Source organism: Pezoporus wallicus, unplaced genomic scaffold (assembly GCF_028554395.1).
Source record: "Pezoporus wallicus isolate ANWC-B61680 ecotype Strahan unplaced genomic scaffold, APGP_CSIRO_Pwel_v1 contig_593, whole genome shotgun sequence".
NCBI lineage: Eukaryota > Metazoa > Chordata > Aves > Psittaciformes > Psittacidae > Pezoporus > Pezoporus wallicus.
Genome location: NW_026642342.1, coordinates 1,896,494 through 1,920,711, shown reverse-complemented (window position 1 = coordinate 1,920,711; position 24,218 = coordinate 1,896,494). Strand labels below are relative to the sequence as shown.

Below are 24,218 nucleotides of genomic sequence, written 5' to 3'. Positions count from 1 at the left end.
TTACCAGCTGTAGTTTCACCCTTTACAGCAGCTCACAGCTTAGATCATTGAAAAGACCATTCCCTGTTAGCTGTTCCAGGGCTGAAATACATAAAACCAGGTAGATTTTGCCATTCCAACTCAAAACATCTTTATTTCTGTGCTGTTGGCTTCATCTGTCCTCACAGAGGACAGACTGCAGGAGGTAAGTGAACTTTTCCAGACAAGCTGATGGTTACACTTGGGAGCAACAAGGAAGAGCCAAGGCCATGAGGAGCCATTCTCATTTTCTGTGGAAGTCTTGAGGAGTCTTTGCTTAGCTGTTGTGACTTCAGATTCAAAAATCAAGCATTAGCTTCTGGGACAAGAGGACTACTCGGTAGTTAAGAGTCCACAGGAGCAAGAGACTCTTCCCCTGCTTTCCCAGCTGTATGGGCGGCTTAACATAGCCCCTGAAGCCTCTCTTGCCAGTCCACTCCCACCAGCACCTGTACTCCTGCCCCAGAAACACAGACTCTGAACAAACTCCGTACTCTGGGCTCAGAGGGGAAGGGGATGAAGGGCTGGGATTAAAAAAAACAAACTCCAAAAAGACTGACACAAAGGACATAAAAAGCAGGAGAAGCTATGAAAATATGTTGAGATGGTCAAGAAAAGTCACATCAAAATATATTTAAAAACCAGAAATTCCAATCTGTGTGGAATTTAAAACTCCTTTCTCCACCTTTTTTTTTAATCCTCTGCTCAAGGAGTCTCTGCTGTTCCAGGACATGGAACATGATAGGCAGCACCAGTTATATCCTGAAAAGGGTAGCATTTCTCCCAACTCATCTGAGCACTTCCACCATTGACAAAGAAAAAGAATTATATATACCTCAACAATTGTCCCACCCTCCCTCTTTTCCATTCTACAGTGGGCAGGAGAAAAGACTGCAAACAAATTTGACTTTCTGTTGTCAGGTAAGTCCCATTTTTTCACACATCAATATCCCTGCAATCCATTGTACACCTTCTGCACCGATCCTTGTTTCAGCAACTGTTTGAGACCTGCAAAAGAAAGGAAGGCATTACTGCACAGCACAAACAGGACTCTGCATTTCCTGTTCCCGCTGCATTTACACATCTGGCTCAGAGAATCACAAAACAACCCAAAAAAATAAGAAAAATCCTCCCAAACCCAGCAGTGTGACAGCTTTACTCCCACTCCTTCAGCATCCCCACCAGAAGAAACAGGACCAAGGTTAGCGATGTTGTAACAGGGCTTTCATGCACTCTCAGGACCACACAAGACCAGTGGTTCCAGGGACAAAACCTCCTTTCCTACAAACTCAAGCTCCTCACAGCTCTGTAAGGGATAAACCTTACTTGCAGCGCTGCTTTGCTGTTGAAGTTGACAACAATTCTGTCATCTTAAAGTACAAATGCAACAACAAACAACTTGCTAAGTACTTCCAATGTCTAATTAATGTAGCTTACCTCCCAAGGCTCCCTCTGCCACCCAAGAGAAACCTGCCAGCAGCAAGCTCAGGAGGGCTATGTTTGAGTCCTGGACTTGCCAGCTATAGAAATCCACAGGAGTAACTAGAAAACAGGTTTTCACACTGGTATGTGGTGCCTGGGGACACTACTGTCCACTAGAAGCAATCCTTAAAGGCAACAAAGAGAAGCAAACTTATCTATGGGATTAAGGATCCTATTGAAGGCCTGAAAATCTTAAGGGTTTTTGAAACCCACTGTTTCAAAAGGATTTTAGATGACTTTTCAAATACCACCTTCCACATTCATAAAACACTTCAAGGAGCTGACTGCTCTGAGGTCCTGTTAGTATTAAATTTTCAGCAGAACAGGATAAGTGACTCAGCCGTTAAAACGATACTAGCTCATCTACTGGGGTCAGCATATTCAGGGAAAGACTGGCAGTGCTACTGAAAGGACAAGTCCACACAAAACAGAGGAAGCAGATGTATTACACTGTTTTTTCCAGAGATAAAGAGGGAGACCCCTCTGATTAAAGTCAGCCCCGACACACACTGCCAGGACTCCCACTGCCCTGGCCACAGCATCCCTCAGGGCATGGCAGCATCTCTGCTCTGACCAGCACCAGAAACCACTGAGCCTGAGGAAGTGCTGTCAGGACTCAAAACAAAGGAGAAAACTCCCTGCACCATGGGTAACTTCCAAATAATAATAAAAAAATTAAGTTAAACTGCTATAATTCTGCTGCTGGATGTTCCCAGAACAAACCACACAAGCAGCTGGCCTGTACCTCAACATGACAGTAGATGGGACTGCAGTCCTGCCTCAAATGACCTAAATCTGCTGCTGCAGTGAAGCCAGTCTTGGCATCACAATGTACAGGTTTGTACAACAGGTCAGATCAGGCTGCCTAGAAAATACTGTTATAGTTGTTAACTTGAAGTGAGGTCCTCAGGCATGGGGAGGGAATATCAGCAATTAAACGAATCAATTTGTGACATTCCTGAAAGGTTAGGGGTTTTTTGGTCCAGTCCATCAACATATCCAGCTAAAAGATATTACGTTTCCCTGCAAACCTTGTCCTGCTTGTCTACCCTTCAATCATTCTGGCTATAGATACTACTGTTCTTTAAGACCAGTGATTTCATGCAGAAAGGTCACAGTAGCTGTTAAAATACTGGAAAACTATTCTGGAAGTAGTAACTGGAAAAGAGATGGCTCTCTGCCAGGCAAGAGTTATTCATGCTTCTTGCTTGACAGCCAGAGAATCCTGAACACTCTTCTACGCTCAGAAATATCCCTAACAGTGGGGCAAAGCAAGCCCCTATACAGGAGCCCCTAATCATTAAGGGTAGGTCATTCTCCAGGGGAGTGCAACACAAGTTCACTTCCCCTCCACAGCTAAAGGAGGCTCCAAGTCACTTCCTGGCTAATGGGCAAGAGGAAGTGCCAACTGGATATGTAGCTCTTTGGAAGGAAAGCCATAGCTGGAGAAAGGTGTGCTCCAGTAACCCTGAAGGACCATTCCCATACCTCATTTCCTGCTAGCTAGCTCTAGGCAGCTGCCTGCTGGCCTGAAGGATACCCCCATTATTGCACAGGATATGTCAACGTGTACCTGATGTTCAGCCAGGAGCTACAGCACCTCAGGCATTTTTTACTAGAGACAACCTTGAGATTATTCTGACACCAACAGGTTACAACACAACCTGGACACTTGCTGAGCCTGCTGGTGCTCTCTGGGCACTCCAGAGTTAAAGCATGGAATCCAAAGCTCCAAAACAGACTATAAACAAGCATCAGTAAAGATGAATGAGAAATGTCAAAGAGAGAAAGTGACCTCTGAGCAATAGGCAATAAATTCCCTGATGTCACACTGGCAGGAAAGAAAGCATATTATTTCTCTGACTCTAAAGCTTAGGCTAACCAGAGTGGTGCTCTCCAAGTCAAGAGTTATCTTCTGACTGCCCCAGGAGCTGTGCATATGGTTATGAGATAAGAAATTAGGACCACTGCCAACAATAAGAAAAAAAGGGATGTTTTGAATCCTGAAGCTTACAGTCTTCCTTTGAATGTGTACACTGAACTGCTGCCATACAACATGAATAGATGTACGCCCTCACAAAACTCCTTAAATCACTGGATGTTTGGAGATATTCTAGCACTCAGAAATGCATCTGACTGCCTACCCAGTCACCTTCCCCTGGGGAGCATAGAACTGCTTTAGGAGGGAGTGAAATGTGCAAAGGGCCCATGCCTGAACACCCTCATGCCAGTACCGTCATGTCTCTGATGCCAGGATACCAGTAAAGGTCTGTGAGCAATTTTGACAAAGACAGAGGCTTCTGTGACTGCTCCTTGCCTCTTCTAAACTGCCAAGAGCAACAGCTGGAATAACCTCAGGTCTGTTTGAGAGGTGTCATTGCCTTACAAAGCTTCTAGAAGGGCAGCAGATCCTGGAATGAGACCACACTGATGTGGTCACTGTGCTCTGCAGTCCTCACTGGGCACAGGGGTCAAAACACAAAACAAGTGAACTCAAAACACAGCCCACAGGCACAGTCCTCACTGCAGAAGTCTGCGACAAACAGCTGCAGAGTCACAGAACATCAGTCAGCCCTGGAGCTACCAACTGGGCTCCAAGTGGTAGCTAGCACAGTATGGCCAATGCAACAGTAAATGTCACAGGGCTGAACCCCCCCCCCCCCCCTACCGGGACTGGCTTCCCTCTACACACTTGAAGTGTACAGGAAAGCTGCCCATACACCTCATTCCACCAGGACAGCTGCCAGAATCCACTAAAAAGGTAACTTAAAATGGAGAAAGTATGATAGCCCTGGCCAGCAGGAAGAAGTTTTGAGGTTAAGGTTTTCTAAAGAGCTGTACTGGTATATTCCAGGAACTTCTTTGTTCTATAGCAGAAGACAAGGCCCTTGATGCCTACTCTGAAACCTTGTGAACCTACCACAGAAGCTGCTGAAACAAACAGGAATTTCCAGCTAGGAGTACAATATTTATCCCTTGTCAATCTTGGGATTTCTACATGGGTCATCAAGTTTTCATTTGAGTACTAAAGCTGAGAAGCAGATCTCTATTGCATCCGTCTTTCCTAGACAGCCACAAAGCACTTAGGGTAGAAGGAAATGTAGAGAGGAACAATCCTTCTGATGCTGTATGACTCTTTACCCTTGACAGCAGAGGGATTTTCACAAGTCTTGCCCCTAAGAAAGCAGAAGCAGGGCCTTGAAAACTGCCTGTGATCCCATTCCAGCAGAAGCAAAGCAGGCAGAAGCTAAGCCCAGTAAGTCTTTCAATTCAGACAGATGGCCAGCTACAAAACAAAGAACCTGCAAATTTGCCAAGTGCTACATACCAGCAGTAGCACATCCCAACTTAATCTGGCTCCCTACAACTGCAGCAGCCAAGTTCACTTGGCTTCAAAGGGAAAGAGAAGTTAATCACAGGGCACTGGCCAACTGTGTTATGTTGTACAAGGGGCACAGGGAAAGGAGAGCCCCTCCTGACCACTGCAGGCCCCGATTCTGTTGTGCCAATGTCTTATCAGCTTTGGCTAGAGGTCTGTGCAGCCTGCTGCCATGGCAAGGCTTGAAAACACGCACCTTCCCGCTGCTCATTTGTCAGCTGCTCTTTGGGGAACTCCACATCAAACGTTATTATTAGTGAGCCTTTGATATTATTGTTATCAAAATTTGGAAGACCTTCTCCTTTCTTCCACAGTTTGGCCCCAGATTTCGTAATTTTATCCCGAGCAATGTGAACCTAGAGACAAAAGAAATTTCAGGACATTACTACTGTTCTGTGTGCATTCCAATACATCAATGCCCTTTCCATCCCACTGGAAAGCTTCCAGTGATACTGATTCTTTGCCAAAGTCAGTGATACGCAATGGGTCCAGGTGGTGTTAGTGTCAGAACTAACACCACTGAAGACAGCAGATGAAGTAACTGCTGTGACAGCCAGGACCAGAGCACCACACTGTGCAGCCCTTGCAGAGCCTGTTATGACTCCACGGAAATTTGTCTGGAAGGCATTAGCCAAGGGGATGCTGTACACAACCAGCAGTTCACACCCCCTGAGCAAGATAACCCCCAGCACAGAAGACCTGCAGTTAAACTTTTTTAATACAAAGCAAGAACACAAACTGTTGCCTCACCTTGTGTCCATCCAAGTGGGCGATATCCATTTCAAAGCCTGTAAGTGCCTCGACCAGCGAGATTGTCACATTTGTATACAGGTCATCTCCTCTTCTTTCAAAGACTGGGTGCCTGTGGAAATAAAAAACATTGGAACTTTTCTTCTTCCAAATAGGGAAAACAGGTCCTCTAGCTTCTTCCCCTCTGTTTATGAGTTTGGAGAACTCACAAATCAGAGAGGAAGTGAAAAAGGAATTAAATTTAGCTTCATTTTCCTGTGTGTGCTATGTACTACCAAATAACTTTTCTATTTCTAGGGCAATGAGTGGCAAGGCGTGTCAAGAAGCTGTGACTCACACAACAATCTTAGAAGTGCATTTCCTTATAATAGGGAGATCGTATGTTTATGGAAAAATGAGATTTTTCATGTGATTCACACAGGAGCCACTAATGCACGCCAGCATTCAAGCCAAATAAAAGTGGAATTATAACAGCATCTTACCAATGGTGAATCCAGCTACTTCAGCATCAGCAGGGTTGAACATCCTGCACAGCCCTGAGTAACAAACCCCTGGCTGCACCAACTCTGCTGAAGGGCAAGATACATACTAGCCAAGCAGGCAATGCTGGCCAGAAAATTGCTTGCAAGCTTCCTTTTATAGTAACCAGAAAAAGCAGACTAGCTAGGCCAGTTACTTACTTAAGGACTTTTATTCGGAAGCGTAAATCACCTGGCTCCCCATCCACATGGGGCTCACCTGTGAGGGGAAAAGCTCTGTTTAAAGGAGCTAGTTAGTAACAACTGAAGAAACAAGTAGTATATTAAACACAAGAGATTTTCAGCTCACATGTTAGGAGAAAAAACAAGTAGTTGATCTTTACATGACTAAAACCCTGCTTAGACAGATGTGCTATTAAACAGCTGAGGACTTTTGAGTATTGCCTCAATGAGCTCATACTGCTCTGCTGCTCTGCAAGACTTGCCTGCATGCTAACGATGTCCTTTACTTGTTGAAGGACTTGCCTCCTTGGGCAGAGACATTCCCTCACATACTCAAGCCCAGCACAGATGCTTCTACTCAGAAGTTATCCAAAACATCAAATGTAGATATTGCTTTATTTTCTTTTTGTGCACACCTTCAGTACCAGCAAAGGGAGTAGAACTTGGAGTGTTCTCCATACTTATCAGAGAATATGCTCCTGGATTTCAGCAGCACACAGAAGACGCAGCACTTAAAACCACATGTACTGATCATTTATGAAAAGCAGGGCTTGGACACTTTGACTGCCACACAGACCAGCTTTGCATGACAGGAAAGGAGCAAGACAAAGCTGAGCAGCAGGGCAGTACCCAAATACATACCTTCACCAATGAAGGGATACTCCATACCATCCCTCACACCTGGCTCTATCTCCACTTCCAGCGTTCGCTCCTCATTCACAAGCCTGCAAAGGGGAAGAGCAGCCAGGCACTAAGTTTCCAACACTAGGTAGCAGCACCTACTTATGTTACTGGGGTAACACATCTAGAACTGGAGGGTGAGTGCTGCCTTTCTTGTGTGCTGACACCTACCAGAGAAGGCAAGGTTAAGCCACTAAATGCACAGGACAGCAACTGGATGTGCAATTATGCCAGTATTCTATGTCCAGCTGTTCCCAGCTGGAAACTCTGGGCTTCTCTCACTTTGTTTATTAATATTTAGTTGTGGAACTCCCACTGTAGTATTACTGATTGTTCAAGGAAAAAGAGGCTGAAGGAGCAAACTGGGGAGTTTTACTTCTAATAGAGATTGCCAGCTCGACTCTAAGAGTAAGGATTGGCTCCTTGGAAATGAGAAACCTGTGTTAAGTTTTTCACCCCGGATCTTACTGGTAGTACAGGCGCCTTCCTCCCTCTAGTGGTAGGTTTTGAATAAACACCCATATATCATTAAAGAGCATACAACTCACTTGACATTTGGACATTCATCACAAACGACTTCTTGAGTCATTTGGAAACGTCCAGGACCCAACTGGGTGGTCCTCATCTCCTGCCGGCAATTGCATTTCCGTTTGCCAGGTGCCTGTCTTGCCACTGGCTTGTTCCTGACAACCTGCAAGAAAGAGGAAGAGGTCAATACAGCACACAGGCCAGCAACACCCCTAGGTCTCCACAAGCATCTGGATTTCTCAAATACCCTGAAAATAATTTGGTTTCGTATGCTGCCTCTACAATCCACCTGCCAAGTGGCCTCAGTAAAACATTCTGACAACAGCTTTCATCTTGTGCTTCTTGCTGATCACATTAAATACCAGAAAAACCTCTCTAGGACACCACTATTCCCATTTCTTTTTCCTGCACACCTTTCTAAATAGAAAAGGTAAAGCTAGGATGAAAAACCTCACACTTTGTGCAGGACAAGGTGGTGATTGTAACCAATGGGCAAAATTATTCGGAGTTCCCCATTTACCCAGAAACTCAAACTTAAGCATCACATATTCTAACATGCAAAGCAGCAGGGATTGTCAGCACCAAAAACGTAGCTTGCTTAAAACAAATACCAAAAAATTAAAGGGCCACCATATATTCACCTAGCACATAACCCAGCAATTTGCAGTGACATGTTTGGCCACATAGAGAGACTATGAAAAATCCTCAACATCGTTCTGCAAGAATTATGACATGAATTTAAGGCTTATGAATGGACCCTCAAATATCAATAAATTCTACAGAAAAACCACTTACACTTTTTCCAACTGGGCTACTGAAATACAAACAAGCTACAGATGGTCACTAGCAGCAAATAAATAAGCTGTTATCTTAAGGAGCATTATTTTATAGAGAATGGCAGATGGCAAAGATGAGTGTGTTGTTTCTTCAGTTAACTACTAGCAAACAGCATCATAACATCCTTCACTGTCACTGCAAAATACTGAGAAACTGAGCACCTATTTAAGTTCTGTTCTTTGGGATGTGATATCATTCTGAGTGGTGGCCAGGCCAGACATCTCAAACCTGAGAACACACTGGACAGACCAACAGGCAACCAAACTTACTTCTACGAAGTTTCCCGAATACACCTCCTCAAGTGTAACCTCCAGGTCCACGATTATGTCACTTCCTCGGGGAATATTCCTGTCTTGTTGGCGAGGGTTACCTCCAAACATGAATCCAAAGTCCCCAAAGAAGCTGCAGTAAAAGCACATCAATTAGTTCAGGAAGAAATTCTCATCAAACACGGCTCTGAAAGAGAGAGCCATCCAAGGCAGCAGCAACATGGTGCTTGGCAAATGCTTCTAGTCCACTAGTGAACAGCCTTCTCACAGTGCAAAGCACCACAGTAAATCCAGATACCTTTCTTTGCTCCTACAGAACACAAACTAATGCCTTCAAACAAAGTTGTCATGTTGGAAGATATTTCTGTACTAAAGAAAATCAACTTTGGAGCAGGAATTGAACAACACTTCAAAATCTGACCACTGCCTAAGGGAAGTTCTCTCCACATTACACTGAAACCATCACCATAAGGCACAACCTCCGAGTAGTATGTCACCTCTGGCATTTCAGGTCAATGCTAGCAGGTTGTTTTTCAGTAGTTTAAGGACAAGGGGCAGGGATGAGAAAAAACTTCCTAGCAAGTCTCTGTATTTTTCCTCAAAACAGACCAGAAGATGGTGTGAGATCTCACCCAGAGGGATTACCCGAGATGAGCAACTTCAAGAGTTGTTCTAGTAACTGTGTGTCTAGCAGAACCAAAGAGGCCAGTCCTGGGTTCAGCAGTAGCAGTCATTTTTTCTCCTTCTTAGTAGCTGGTGCAGCGCTGTGTTTTGACTTTCAGTCTGGGAACAGAGCTGGTAACAATGATGTATTAGCCTGACCAAGGACTTTCTGAGCCTCATGCTCTGCCAGGGAGGAGGGGAAGCTGGGAGGAAGCAGAGACAGGACACCTGACCCAAACTGAACAAAGAGGTATTCCATACCACAGCACGTCATGCCCAGGATGTAACTGAGGGTTACCCGGAAGGGCTAGGACTGCTGGGCTGGACGAGGTATCGGTCAGTGCTTGGTCAGGCGAGTTATCAGTCAGCGGATGGTGAGGTGTTGTATTCTCTTCCCTTATTTCCTTTATCATTATTATTATTGATGGCAGCAGTAGTGACTTGTGTTATACCTGTTCTTATCTCAACCCATGGGAGTTGCATTCTTTTTGATTCTCCTCTCCGTCCCTCTGGGAGTATGGGGAGGGCAAGAAGGGGGGGAGTGAGTGAACGAGCTGTCTGACTGGTTTTAAACCATGACAGGGCCTTAAACAGAAAATCAGGTTCTGCCTCAGTAACATGCAAGTGCCTTCAGATTTTACTGATCCAAATTCTACAGTTGCTCTAAAACTTACTCTAACTCAATACAGCATTACTTTGCAGAAGAAAAAAGTGACCCAAAGTGCATATGTGATCTGTGACAACAGGTTAAACATCAAGACACTATTGGTTCCCACTCACTGATTCTGAAGCGAGGACTGATGCATGACAGATAACTGAAAACTGCACATGGGATATCCACTGTAAATATATTTCCTCAAATTCTCAACTGTTGATTCAGATCAGTGCCACCAGACTGGGTGAAAGACCTTAACGCAGAATTTGCCCACGTCAAATGTGCGCACAAGCATCACAAAATTAAAGCCCCAACAGTAAAACAGCCTGAAGTGGCAAAATCTCCTTACTGTGAGAATATGTCTCCATGAGAGCTCTGGTGCCCATCCTTCAATCCCTCCTCACCATATGCATCATACTGCTTCCTCTTCTCCTCATCTGACAGCACCTGGCAACGACATGAAAGCAGACAAGACATTCACCCACAGCTGAGCTGAGTTACTTGAATAAGGCTCTGAGAGGAAGCAGCTCAGCCGTGCTCTTCACTGGGGGACAAGCAGCAATGCTTTACATTACAGAAGTACTGGCTAGAACTTGCTTGCTGCACTGGACTAGAAAAGCTAAACATTTATCAGTTAAACCCATAAAAAATAAGTTTTTTTATTCAATCAGAAGAAGTAACACAGAAAATTAAAGTAACACTGAGTTTTCTTACAAATTAAAGAAAGAATCAGAAGGAATAACTCAAATAAGTTCCTGCAAAGCAGCAAACTGAAAAAAAAAAACCAAAACCCAAACCCATAAAGCATGCCACCCCTGTTTCTCAGTTTGTTCTTCAAGCATGCAGAATATGTATTTCTCCAGCCACTATTTCACGGCAGTGATGGCAAGTTCGTCCACCAAGCTGAACCTGCCAAATACAGTAACTGCACCAGTTTGAATGCTGGCCCTCATTCAGAAGGGCCACAGAAGTTAGAAGTAACTTCAGTACTGAGGCAAAATAACACATCCCAACACATACAACTTTCAGGACTACAATTTTAATTCCTGAACACTGATCTTTGCTCTTTTCTCCTGCAGAGATCCAGAAGTTTCCAGTCAGATTTAGTTTTCCTTTGCCTTCTTCACCTGTTGACTATAGTTAGGAAGGTCAAAAGGCTAGGAGGAGTGAAAACAAATTGAGAAGCAACTGAACAGGTGGAGAAGCTGGCTAAATGATGAAAACCAGCCTGAAATTGTAACTGATGGTAAATGCTAACAACACAGAAAAAAACCCAAATTACTTTACTAGCATCATCTAGTAGATGAGTTAAATTCTCCCTTTGTCCTATTTTGTATTAAACCACACATTTCCAAAGTTGTTGGAGAACACAAGTCTAAGAACACATTTTCAAGACTCCTTGGTTGTTACATTTGGTTGCCTTGACAGCAAAGCAATTATAGTGGACAAGCTTTAAGGGGAAAAAAAAAACCAACCACCCTCAAGCCATCCTGAGACTAATCACAGACTGGCTTGGGTTGGAAGGGTCCTTGAAGTTCCAGCCCCCTGCCACAGGCAGTGACACCTTCCAGTACAGCAGGTTGCTTCAAGCCCAATCCAACCTGGCCTTGATAGGGCAGACACAGCTTCTCCGGGCAGCCTGTGGCAGGGCCTCACCACCCTCATAGTGAAGAGCATTTCCCCTCTGTCAGGTTAAAGCCATTCCCCCTTGTCCAGTCACCACATACCCTTGTGAAAAGTCCCTCTCCAGCTTCCTTATATGCCTGCTGAAGTAGGGTAGTCTCAGTTCCCTCTTCTTTCTTACTGAAACAACTGTGCACACACCACACAGCTGCAGGGTGGAAATCACCTAAGCTATTATTAAAATGAGAGACCAAGCAGTTGAATTAACCTACTTTCTCCACATTTTCTTTGAAGACTTTGCTACAGATAGGCAGCCAGCCAAACCCTGAAGAGCAGTACTACTACAGAGGCTGCTGCGTTATGGCACAAAGCACCTTCATTTAGGTTACAACATACACATAATTCTACCTCCCTTTTGCCCGAAACAATCAAATCAACACCCTGAATTTAGCAGCCACTTTAGCAAAAGGATGTGCAAGCTGTACTTGCTAAACAAAGAAACAAAGACCTTGCAGGACATCAAAACGTTACTCCTTCCAAACCTATTTTAAAAGCACACTTATGTCAATACTGTATTTCAACATTCTGATGCATCAGCCTCCAGCTGAAGACTTTGAAGGGAGGTTTCCTAGTTTAATTTTACCAGCATCCAGTGAGAGCATGTTGCATTCTATATGTCTATGCTCCACACTTGATGTTGAACAAGGACGCTGTTGTGCTTCAATAACACCATGGTTAGGGGAAAACAGGCTCAGTCACTGCTCATAATCAATATTCAGCTCCTTCTGCCACCACATCCCCTGCTGATTTGATTTTACAATCATTCGCTTTTAATAGAAGGAGTACTCTCAACTGTTACTATGGCAAAGAAATAACCTGGGACTCAGGGAAGAGGTAGGGAAATGCTTCCTATGCATACTGTCAATGTGACAAGATCCCAACTCAGCAGTGACACTGAGCTCACAGCTTTGAAGTAAAACACATTCATCAATCTCCAGATGCTGCAAGTGACAGGTAATAAACACTTCTGTCCACAGAAAAATTCCTTATGTTCGCTGGCTTCCTTGTGATAGTTCAGCCAATTTGTTTAAATACGTAACTCTGAACTAAAAAGAGGTTCAGGTCTGATACAAAAGTAAAGTTAGATGTGTTTTCTTTCTGCTCTTTTATCTCCTATCAGCTCAGCCTTACTCACAAACATGCACATATTTGCTCCTGTGCCAATAATCAGGGTTGCATCAGCTATATTCCCTCCTCAAAGAGCTATTAATAAATACCAGAGAATTTAGGTTGCTGCCCTCACTTTCCTCTGGCTAAGTAAGCTAAGGTCTTCTGCTGTCCTTTGACAGAAGGAACTCTGTAATCAACCTGGCAGCCTCTCCATCTCTGTTTTGTATTTGGTACAATGCCTGAAATTTAATATAGTAACAGTGGAACAATGGATTGCACCTGCACCTTATTAGAAGGGCTCCTTTACTGTTCCTCTGAAAGCTATACGATAAAGCTTCACAAAACTACTTGTTGGCCAATCTCAGCTTCGTGCTCACAGAATCATAGAATGGGTTGGAAGAGACCTTAAAGCTCATCCAGTTACAGCCCCCTGCCACAGGCAGGGACACCTTCCACTAGATGAGGTTGTTTAAAGCCCATCCAACACAAACCCCCATCTACCCTTCACAGCATGGGAGGACTTCAGATTCCCTGACCTACTTATAACAGGGTGCACAGCTTCACCCCTCATCTGCCCCCGCAGCTACACCAACCCTCACTACACCTGCCCTACACTGCAGGTAGTAATGCCCACTGACAGGCGCAGGGCAGGGGTAACCCGCAGGTCCCGGCCTCACCTCATAGGCAGCCCCCAGGTCCTGGAACTTCTCCTGCGCCCGGGGGTCATCGGGGTTCCTGTCGGGATGGAGCTGCAGCGCTAGTTTCCGGTACGCCTTCTTGATGTCCTTGATGGAGGCGCCGCGGGACACCCCTAGGATCTTGTAGAAGTCCCTCCTGCGGGGAGAAGGAAACCTCGGCCCGCACTATCTCCGGAAGATGGCGGCCTACGCCCGAGCGCGGGCGGCCGAGGGCTGCTTCCCGCGGCTGTCGTGGCCCCGCTGGCGGCACATCGCCTGCGGGAAGCTGCAGCTGGACCGCGGCCTAGCCTGGCTCTACTTCGAGCTCTTCCACAGCGTTCTCCGGCCCGACCCGCCGCGCAGCCTTGAGTGGGCAGAGGCCGAGGCAACCTGTGCCAGCGCCGAGGAGCTGGAACGGGAGCGGAGCAAGGCAGGAGTCCCAACCCGAGCAGGGCAGGCGTGGGGAGAGCCCAGCCCATCCTAACGCCTCTTTTTTCTCCTCTCTTGTCTAGCTGTCGGTGGACACGCTGCAGTTCCTGCTCTTCCTGTACATCCAGCAGGTAAGCAAGATGTCTCTGCGGAGGTCTCTGATCGGGGAGGAGTGGCCCAGCCCCCGGACCAAGTCTCCCAGCCTGACTGGAAAATCAGCCAGCGAGAGCAAGGTAATTGTAGCTGTAGGACAGTCTCCTTGTGTGGCCGTGTGAGGAGCTGCACGGTCCTGCCTTGAGGTGAGTTGAAAGTGGATGGTTTATGTTTGGGAGGGTGCGACTCTGCCTGTGGTGAAGTCTGAGCTAGGGTCAGGTTGGACATGCTTCACACAATCTTAAATGGAAAGGAGCTGGTGTATTCTCTGCAGCTTTACCTGCAGAATTGCTGGTAAATTGAATCTGAGCTGTGAAAGTACTCCCAGAATCATGGGAATTCTCCTTTTAAGAAGCAACTGCCCCTTTGGTGAAATGGGAAGCTTTTCTTGGGTTGGAGGTCCTGTGATCCACTGTGAAGTATTAGGATCCCAAGGTGGTCCCTCACAGTGTATTTCAGACGGGAGCTGGTTGATCAGCTGTTGATCAAATGCACAGAATTGCTAATGTCTCCTTTTAAAATACTATCAGGTGTTGAAAGAAGAGAATCAAGTTGGATGTGTTTGGTGTAGCTCTGATTTTAGAGTGAATTGTAGGTGGGCAGTGTCATAAAGTGTAGTTGCAAATTGTGGTGGATTTCTGTCATGACTGCAATGCTGGGAGCTATATGAGCTAGTGAAGTACAGCTTGGGGGAAACTGCAGGAATTAAAAGCAGGAATTGGGTGACTTTATACTGAAAGATTTAACAAATGGGAAAAGAAATGAGGGGACCTGACACAGGGCTGTGAGTTGGGTTGCTGTGGAGCATCCAGTGTTATTTGAAAGCTGATGTTTTCCTTTAGCTGTTGCCATTTCATAGAACTTGGGACAGGAAGGAGGAGAGACTTGGCTGACACTGTAACCTACACAGAGGTTTTGGTCCCAACAGGACTGGGGTTGGCTCCACTGGTGTTACTTTGTGTGACTGAGAGAGATTTCCCAGCTTCAGCCTTTTTCAGTGGTGTAGTGGGGCTTGTCTGGTGCCAGAGGGTCTCTGTCCCAGAGCAAGGATCGAAACTCCTGGATAAGATGTGATGGTGAGGACAGTGTGTGATTGCAGCATGTGTTGCTTGTTCTGCAGTTTGCAGGCAAGCCACAGTTGTCTTTAGTAAGATCTGCCATAATTCTGCCTTGGTTTTTTTTGTTTGGAGCCCTTTAGAATTTAAACTGATGATCCTTTCAGAGGTAGTTTGGTTTATTGGTCCTCTTGCTGTAAAGAGATGACCCTCTGCTTTTTTCCCCACAGCGCCTCAGAAGGTGGCAGTGAATCATAGCTGAAGGTCTGGGACAGATGCAGTGATTTTCCAGTAGAACATTTTCAAGACCTTGACTGTCAGTTGTTGATTTATTTCCTACCTTCAATTACCAGCCATGAGCTGGCTGAATTTGTGCAGGAAGGATTGTGGGAGAGTTTTTCTGCTTTCTAGAATTAAATATTTGCTACCTGGAGTAGAATATTATTTTTCCCTTTCTGGGGGAGGTTGCTTTCTGAGTTTAGAAGAGCAAGGCAGCAGAAACAGTGAGCAGGAGAGACCACCATGTTTGACTTCACTTTCTCTTTTAGAACAAGTGTAAGGAAGGGTATGTAATGTCAGCTTTGTGAGAACTCACCTTCTCCTTATGTCTCTTTCTGCTCACTGAGATCTGGAACGATCAGGACCACCGTGCCTTTGTGCAGAGCCACCTCTTGGAGATGCTTGAACTGCTGTTGGAGCCTGAGCAGCTCAGTGCCTCCTCCCATTCAACCCAGAGCAGCCTGGTGTCCTATGAAGCTGTCTGTGCCCTCAGCTTCCTTATTGAAGGAACTGTGAACAAATCCAGGACGGTCCATCCACTGCACGAGCTTGCCGTCTGGCAGTCCTGTCCTGGGCAGAATGGCTACTCAAAGATCTCTAGAGCCTTCTCTTTCCCCAAGCTAGAGAGCTGGCTGCGGTCTTGCCTGACAACAAACCCTTTTGGAATGACTGCCTGCCTCAAGTCTGGGAAGAAACTCGCATGGGCACAGCAAGGTACCTACAGGCCTTGTCTTTATCTTTAGACATAGCTTTTAAGTCTCAGCTCCTCTTGCTGACTGGGGATCTGGCAGTTTTGTGAGGGCTTGCCTCCTTTTCCTGTGGACGTGGGGAAGGTGGCAGCTTAGGGGCAAGTCTGGGAGATGAGAGAGTGCTGCATGACATCTGTGTATGTTTTTCTCATCTTTGAATCACTTTTGTGAGCAAACATTAATGATCTTATTGTCAAAGGCCCCTCTGAGTGAGATCAGGATTAGTATGCTTATTATTTAAGTACAGCTGGGCACAGAGATAATGTGATGTGTTTGTGGCAAAGCTGAGAACTGGTCTGGGTTTCCTTGGCTTGAATAGCAGCCCCTTGCCTGCAAGGACATGGCAGTGGAGCCAAGGCACCTTCTACCTTGGGAAGAAAAAAATTCAAATGAATGTTTTGTTTCTCTGACTCCACAATTGTAAGAGTGACATGTGTTAGGTAGGGCAGTGAGATTGCTCAAGGACTGTAGAGGGAGCATTTCACTGTCTTAAAACATACAGTTCCTGCTTTCAACATAAAACTTGCCATAAGGATCTTCCTGCCAAGCAAAGTCTCGTGTTTGGGAAAAGACTTCTGGAGTTGGAGATGTCCAGGTCAGGGCTTCCTGTAGCTTGTGGGAGGCATTGGCCACCCCTCGATAATCTTGAAATGGTTTTGATTTTTCAATGTGCCCTGACTTCTGGAGCTTCAGACTGCTTTGTGCTGCTGAGCTGCCTGGTAGGCGTCGGTGGATGGTGTGACTGGTGCATGAAGTGTGGAGTCTGATGGTACTATCCTGCAAGTTTTGGGCTGATTATTTTTTTGAGCGATTGCTGGGTAATGTGGACAGTGAGCCATCATGTCTGTCTCTCTGTAGGAATCTCGTGTAGCCTTTTTGGGCTTAAAAAAAAAAAAAAAAGCCACAATTAAATGCACTGGAGAACTTTATTTTGCAGTTGAAGGAACAACCAGAAGAGCAAAGATTGCCTGCAATACTTGTGTGGTGCCTGAGGTGTTTCCCATGGTGATAATGAGTCAAGTGTACAAGCAGACGCTGGCCAAGAGCTCGGACACCCTGGTAGGGGCTCATGTAAGAATTCATCGCTGCAATGAGTCCTTCATTTACCTCCTCTCTCCCCTCCGGTGAGTTTTTGTTCTCCTGAGACACAGTTAGATGTCTTTTCAGCAAGTTTGTTCAAGTGCTACATTCTTGTTAGATGGACTAAGCAGTGAAAAAGTCCTGGGTTTGCTCTTTCCTGCTCACTGTGTCCTCTCTGTCTTGTTCTTTTGCAGGTCTGTGACCATTGAGAAGTGCCGGAATAGCACTTTTGTCCTCGGCCCTGTGCAGGCATCTGTGCACGTCCACAGCTGTGACAGCATCAAGGTCATCGTGGTTTGCCATCGTTTGTCCCTTTCTTCCACTGCTGGCTGTACTTTTTACGCTCTCACACCTACCCAGCCTCTCATCCTCTCGGGGAACCGAGCAGTCAGCTTTGCCCCTTTCCACACCCACTATCCGATGCTTGAAGACCACATGGCTCAGGTGGGCTTGGCCACTCTGCCAAACTACTGGGACAGTCCCATGCTGGTGTGCAAAGAGAGCAGTGACAAGAGTGTTTTCCGCCTCCTGCCACCTTCGGACTTCTACACCTTCGTGATTCCTTTTGAGATGGAAGGAGACACCACGGAGACGCCAGGTGGGCTTCCCCATGCGTATCAGAAGGCGCTGAGTCAGCGGGAGCAGAACGTGCAGATATGGCAGAAAACTGTGAAGGAGGCAGGCCTGACCAAGTGAGTGCTGCATCCAAATGGGAGTATGTGAGATTCAATGAAAAGCATGCCCAGATACTGTTGAGGGCTGACATGAGGGAACCATCCTGGCAGTAGTAAGAGTTTACAAATGATCTCATGCTGGGCACTGTCTCTGTTCTGCTTCCAGTGTTGCATGCTGCTGTGGGTGACATCTAGGTGCATACCCTGAACAACAGCTTGACTAATTATTGGCCTGCAGCTGATTGGATCTTAGTCCAACCATTACAAGAAGGCTGAAGCTTTAAATTACTGTCCCATCTGTTGCTGAGGTGAGCTGAGAATGTGCATGTGAATCATTACAGTAGATCACCTCATGGACAGTAGCTTTTAAAGTCCTCTATCAGATCGCATCACATCCTCTGCCCAGCTTTTACTGTACTAGCTAGACCTGGCCTAGCCCACCTCATGTGCTTTTGCTTTCTCAGTACCTGTTGTGGAGTTCTGACAAAGTTCTTGCTTCTTTGTCAGCATGCTTTCTTCTGCAGCCAGCCAGATTGGACAAGGCTGCAGAATCTCTGCTGACTTCAGTTTAGCTGCTTTTATGTTTTCTTGTGAACTGCAAACCTGAAGTACCTGTCTTCCATTGCAAATACAGAATGGGGTTAGAAACCCAGATATTCAATTGTAAAGACTTGAAAAGATGAGAACAAGTTTAGTTCCCTAAGCTGGACTTAAGCTGTATAGATTTTCTTTCTGTTCTGTGCTCAGTCAATGACTTGTAACAGGTATGTGACTGGGTGCTGATAAGCAGTGATTTTGGAGGGGTTTATCCTGTAGGGAACTCGGAATGTGAAAACCTCCTCTTGGGTCAAACTGTCAATACTTCCCATCATACCAGGCTGAGGAGTTCTAGCCCAATTGATGGTTCATCGTTTTGGAGGAGCTCCCCGTGCTTCTCTTGATCCTCTCTGCAATCCAGGTGCCTCCATGCTGAGTGTGGAGGAGCATGCAGTTTGAAAGAGCTCTAGATGGAGAGAGAAAGGATTCTGGGTCAGGATTTTGCTGCAGGTTCAGGGTGGCTGAGCAGTGGTGACCCAATAGTGATGACAGAAGTGACTCTGGACTTTCAGCCCTGAGTCTTCAAGGTCAGCAGAGAGAAAAGTTACAACTTTAGACTTTATGGTTAGATTTAACCTCTTCTACAGCAGTCACAGGAAACAAGCCACTCTCTAGTGGAGTGGCTTATTTCATAAAAGGGGGGAGAACTGTGGCAAGTTTAGAAGCTTCCTAAGAAGAGAAACTGGGCAGCTGATGGTGTAAAATGTCTGTCTCCTACAGGCAGGGAAACAACTTGGGAGACAACTAGGAGGCTTAGAGCAAGCAGGGTATCAAACTTGTAGAAAGAAAAAAGCTGCCATGCTTGAGCGGGGAGGTGAAAGAGAATGTTAGAAATAAGAAGACTTCTTTCAAGAAGTTGAAGTTGTCTGAATGAGGAAAGTGGGGCAGAAAAAGAATGTAAATCCTGCCAGGCTGAAAGTAAACCCCCCGTAAGACAGGACCAATAAGACAGCTTGAGGAACAACTTGCAAAAGCATAAAATCCTGTTTATTCATTTCCTGAGCATATCGGGCAGAAAGTCTTTCAGGGTCAGTAGCAGATCAAGGTATATAAAAAGCACTTGGAGAAAATAAAGCCATAAGGGAAGAAAGCAGTGACTGCCTTTGTGTTCACATTCACTGGGGAGGAATTTAGGTTAGTTGCTGTCGTAGAACCCTGCTTTCTGGGGACCATCTCAAATGGAAGTGATAGTATAAAGAAGAGCCTATAACTTGAAAAAAGGGTCTGGGCACACTGAGCCTCTCTGAAGCTGAGTGGCACAAAAATGAATAGGGCTTATGTGCTGCTTTTCACACTAGAGGATGGGATCAGCACATCAAATTAGGAATGGGCTCCTCCTCAGCAGCCCTGTGGAGCAAGTTTACTGTGCTAGTGGGATGGGGAGATTTGCGTGGTTTCTGCCGCCACCAAGTTCTGCCTTTGGGGTTCATTGCAGTCGTGCTCACTTGGTAAAAACCTTTTCTTCCGATAAAGACAGTTCAGGAACCAAGTCCAGCTCTTAGCTGATACATAGGGAGGCTTGTTTTGGTAGTGAAGGTGCAGTTAAAAGTATAATGCTATAAATAAGTGACAGCTTTACATACTTCCCTGCTGATCTTTTGGTTTCAGGGATCAGAGGAAACAGTTCCAGATACTGGTAGAAACCAAGTTTTATGAATGGCTGGTTCAGACAGGGAACCGTCAGCAGCTGGATAGCCTTGTCCCTCCTGCAGTAGGCTCCAAGCAGGCAGCAGGATAGCATCCCATTCCTGTGCAGCAAAAGGAATGGAAGGGTGAGTAGAAGCCTGTTTCTCTTGATTCTTCTCAAGAGTTGTCCCATGGTTGTGTATACAGGTTAGGCAGAGGTAGAAGAAAGAGGAGGCTGTTCAGTAGACTATTCTCCCAATAGCCTTGTGTTTGGTTTTAGTTCTTATTTTGCAGTCAAAACCTCTTTTCAGTTTGAATCTGTTCATTGTGTACTCAGCACATCCATTGTTCTGTGCAGGTGTTCTGTTTGCTTTGTTGGAGAAAAAGATGCTGTGTGCATCTGTAAAGGCAGACAGGCATATTGTACGTAATCTGATGTAAAAGAAAAAAACAAAAACCAACCTGATTTGAACCTGCTCTTTCAAAGAGGCTCTGTGCATTAATATCTGTACTTACCTGTCTCACCTTTTGCTTAAGAGAGCCGAGTGAGACTCAAATAATTCTTACATTGTAGTGTCTTTTTCTTCGCAAGCAGAAGTGGTTTAGGAGCCAGAGACAAGCCTTTATCATGCTTTTCCACAAGTTTTTGGTGGCCCAGATGGGACACTATTTGGACTGGACCTTGCTTGGGGAATCATCGCAGCCAGAGGGATTCGCCAGATGAACTCCAGCACACACCGGTGTGATTATCCGGGGACTTTCCTGGCGAACCCCTGGTTGTGGTGAGTTCTTGAGCGATGTCCTATACAAGATATTGTTACTATTATTTCTGTTTTGATTTCACCCCCTGAGCAACTTGTATCAGAAAAGATACGTATCAGAGGAGTAAAAGGCACCTGAAGGTATTCCCGTGCATGATTACGGTGGTGACTGGAGCATGTGGAGTTTGGATTATTGTTATATTCCTAAAAATTGGTTTGGGATGCATATTGGCCCATCAGGGCAAATATAGGGGAGATCTTTTAACTTGGAAGAAGTTCTCTCTCACTTTTTATCTGGCACCATGCTCAGTTTTTCCTATGCTGAGGGGCCACCACTGATTACAAGACACTGTTAGCTTAACTGAACATAGTGCCTGTTTAGCATGAGAGGCAAGAGGGACTTTTAACCAATAAGTAAAGGGTGGAATACTAATTGATTGTGTAACTCTCAAACAAAGGACACTGATTACATTGTCAAAATATATAAATAGCTTAAAGTTACGATCCTGGGGGTGTTTGATTTGTGGAGACTTCTGAGCACTGTGCAGAGAGTAAACAATGTCTCCTTTCTGAACTAGACTCCGTGTCTTTGTTTAGAAAGTCCCAAATCGGCAACAAAGCCATTAGAAACTTTGGTTTGTTTTTTTTCCCCTTTTCTTTATTCTCTAAGTTGCTTATTCACTGTTGGTGCTGTAGTAAAATTTTCTCCTCTTATTTTGTTACAGAGCTCTAGAAAAACAGTTCTCGTTAAGGCTTTGTGGCCGTCTTGCTTGAACTCACTTGACGTGGATCTGACACCCACCATTGGTGTGGATTGGACTGTCTGTCTGGTTTAGGATTTCTGATTGCTGCCACTTTCCCAGGAATGTGCTGCAGCTATTCTGTTGGTAACTGAAAAAGTATGTTGCTAGAGGATGAAGAAGTATGCCTCCTTGAGTGAGGAGGCTGTCATTGTGGCTAGTGTCCATGGTGTGCAAGTATTCAGCAAAGCAGCCCTCCCTGGTGCAAAACTGGATGCAGGGCCCTTGGCGTCACCTGCATCTTTTTATGGTACAAGCCAGCTGCACTTTTTTTGTGAATGTGAAAAAGAAATGTTTGATTTTGTTGTGAATGAAATTCAACTGATTTTTTTAATCAAATTGATTTAAATTTAGATGGATTTTTTTAAATACAGAGATGGCACTTAAGCAGTGTGATTTTATGGAATTCACTTCTTTGTATGTTTGCATGTTTTTGATAAATGTCAATAAAACAGAGTTCTTAAATAAGCTTGATATATGTCCTACTTTTACCTGTACAATGAGTGTCAGACACAGCATCTTTACTCCCTTGTGAAATGTGAACCGGTCAGTAGGGAGAAAAGTGCCAATTTATTAACAGCCATGGAATTGAATGTTTTGAAGGCTGCCCTAGCACAACATTTTGATACAAATACTGTTTCCTACCTTTAGTATTTCTTCTAGAGAGTATCAGCTTGAATGAGTACTGTTCTCAGGGCCCGGTGGAACCAGTCCTGGGAAGATGTGCTTGTAGCTGAGCACCTAAATAAGGAAGGCAAAATAGGCAGAGGCATTGGATGACCAAAGGCAGCTGTTGAGTTGTCATTCGATAGGACCTGGATTGTGGTTGAACACTGATCTTCATAAGGCAGATTTTACTTTCTTTTTAATTGATATGTGAAGTGTTCTCAGAGCGTTTGAGCAGTAAGAGCTGTAAGCAACAGCACTGGGCGATTCAAGACACCTAAAGAGGGAGAGGGTGAGATACTGCTGAGCACATCTGTTTCAGGCTGTCTGTTAGGCTGCTGCAGCGATGTACATGGGATGGCATGCAGAGCTGCTGCTGCCAGACTGCTTGTCCTGACAGATTTGAAATGGGGTCTGTGTGCTGCAGGCGCTGCTGTGCCGAATTCATTTCCCTTTGTTTCACTAAGCCTTTGGGCTAGTGCTGTGAATAGCTGCAGAGGTGTTTTTTCATATCGTGCTGGCGGGTGTATGTAAGCCAGCAATCTCTGACCCCTCTGCTCAGTGGGCTGAAAGGAAAACTCTTCTGCTCAAGCCTCAGGTAGTGGTGTAGGAGCTCTGAGTTGAATTTGTGACATCAGCAGATATGGTCAGAAATTTGGGCAAGTTCCTTACTATTTGACCCTTTGGTGGGGTGTGGCTAGATGTTCTCTGAATATTGGGTTTCCTCCTCACAGGCAGAGGTGGGCCTTTTGGAACTGACAGAATGCCTTCTTGCTTAACATGCTTAAAAGGGAGAGAGCAGCCAAATTGCACCCCATCCTCCAGGACTTGGCGGGGGGCTGCATGTTTTTGAGTGTGTTTGGCAGAGTTTTGGTGTTCTGATTCAGCAAATGGTAACAAAGGGAGGATGGCAAAGCCTTCCTTTATTCCATAATCCTGCTTGCCTTTCTGGAAATCGGCTATAGCCTCAGAATTACTGACTCAATTTTTGGATCCTATTCTCATGACAAAGCAGCTGTCTCGTTTAAAACAAACCCGTTATAAAAAGGGTGCCTCGGATCCTGGCTGTTTGTAACAGCTTCCGACATTCCTCTAGCACTAGGGAGCTTGCCTGGAACAGAAAATGTCCGGAGCTGAAACCAAGGTAAGTTTATTTGCAGCCTATTTGTTATCATGGCTAAGGGCCCTTGCTAGTCTTTTCCCAGATCTTGGCTGTCTCCTCTAGGTGTGGCTCTGTGAGAGGATGGAGTTGAACATGGTGACTGGTGAGAGCATACTTAAAGATGCACCAAGGCCTAATGCCTTGCACATTAGTGGTGGAGGCTGCTGTGCCAGCAGCAAACCTGACGAGCTGCGTTTGCAGAGCAGAGTCTTGTGGAAGGCTTCATTGGGATGACCTGAGTCCGTGTCGGGTACCCTCCATTTTCCCCTCCCGTGGTGGAGCAAAAGGTGTGCTGTGACAGAAAGATGCCTGTATGATGACCACAGCACTGAAACCAGTAACATTCCCAGAGAGATGCAACTGGCCTTGTTTTGGTAGAATCAGAGGTGACTTTAAAGTGGAGAAGGAGATGCATCAGAAAGTTCAGCTTCAAGGGTGTGCATCAGATGGCGATCCAGCTCTAATGCTGTGTTCTTCAGCCTTGATGTTAGCCGAGCTAAGCTGTTTGGTCACACAGACCTTGTTGCAAGGTTGGGACTAGGCAGGAATAAACAGCTGGGAAAGGAGGGCAAGAACTTTAGCTAGTGGCCAGTTCCTCCTGTCAAATATTAAACATCAGTTAAGAGGCTGTGGTCAGATGTACATCTTTCCATTTTATGAGTTGCTGTCGCATGACATTCCTTCGGTAAATTCCTCCACAGTGCTGGGACTGTAAGACCTAAGGTAGTAGAAGGCTCAGAAGCGGAGTGGTGTG

At 45.4% G+C, this 24,218-nt stretch overlaps 2 protein-coding genes across 4 annotated transcripts; one reads left to right on the top strand and one right to left on the bottom strand.

The window, feature by feature from the left end:
- Positions 1-617: 617 nt before the first annotated feature.
- Positions 618-13,619, bottom strand: DNAJB11 (DnaJ heat shock protein family (Hsp40) member B11; the record flags this gene model as incomplete). The annotated part of the gene is made up of 9 exons (XM_057429171.1): positions 618-1,026; positions 5,076-5,235; positions 5,630-5,741; positions 6,310-6,367; positions 6,973-7,055; positions 7,560-7,702; positions 8,646-8,778; positions 10,313-10,410; positions 13,434-13,619. Coding segments are annotated over 9 exons (1,038 nt in total), but the record flags the coding sequence as incomplete, so codon positions are not given.
- On the top strand, positions 13,614-21,915 carry TBCCD1 (TBCC domain containing 1). 3 transcript variants are annotated; one of them, XM_057428961.1, is made up of 7 exons: positions 13,614-13,863; positions 13,946-14,095; positions 15,697-16,063; positions 17,036-17,222; positions 17,373-17,870; positions 20,058-20,221; positions 20,671-21,915. In XM_057428961.1, exons 1-6 carry the CDS (start codon positions 13,633-13,635, stop codon positions 20,185-20,187), a joined length of 1,563 nt encoding a protein of 520 aa, XP_057284944.1. In that variant the 5' UTR covers positions 13,614-13,632; the 3' UTR covers positions 20,188-20,221; positions 20,671-21,915. The 3 variants fall into 3 exon arrangements, with proteins under 3 accessions (XP_057284944.1, XP_057284945.1, XP_057284947.1); XM_057428962.1 differs by having other exon boundaries at positions 20,668-21,915; XM_057428964.1 differs by having other exon boundaries at positions 20,650-21,915.
- Positions 21,916-24,218: the final 2,303 nt, after the last annotated feature.

Excerpts from the sequence above, each read along its gene's own strand:
- TBCCD1 (XM_057428961.1), top strand. The coding sequence starts at position 13,633 with ATGGCGGCCTACGCCCGAGCGCGGGCGGCCGAGGGCTGCTTCCCGCGG. Across the intron at positions 16,064-17,035 it reads ACTCGCATGGGCACAGCAAG|TTGAAGGAACAACCAGAAGA; the intron begins GTACCTACAGGC and ends TTTATTTTGCAG. Across the intron at positions 17,223-17,372 it reads TACCTCCTCTCTCCCCTCCG|GTCTGTGACCATTGAGAAGT; the intron begins GTGAGTTTTTGT and ends GTTCTTTTGCAG.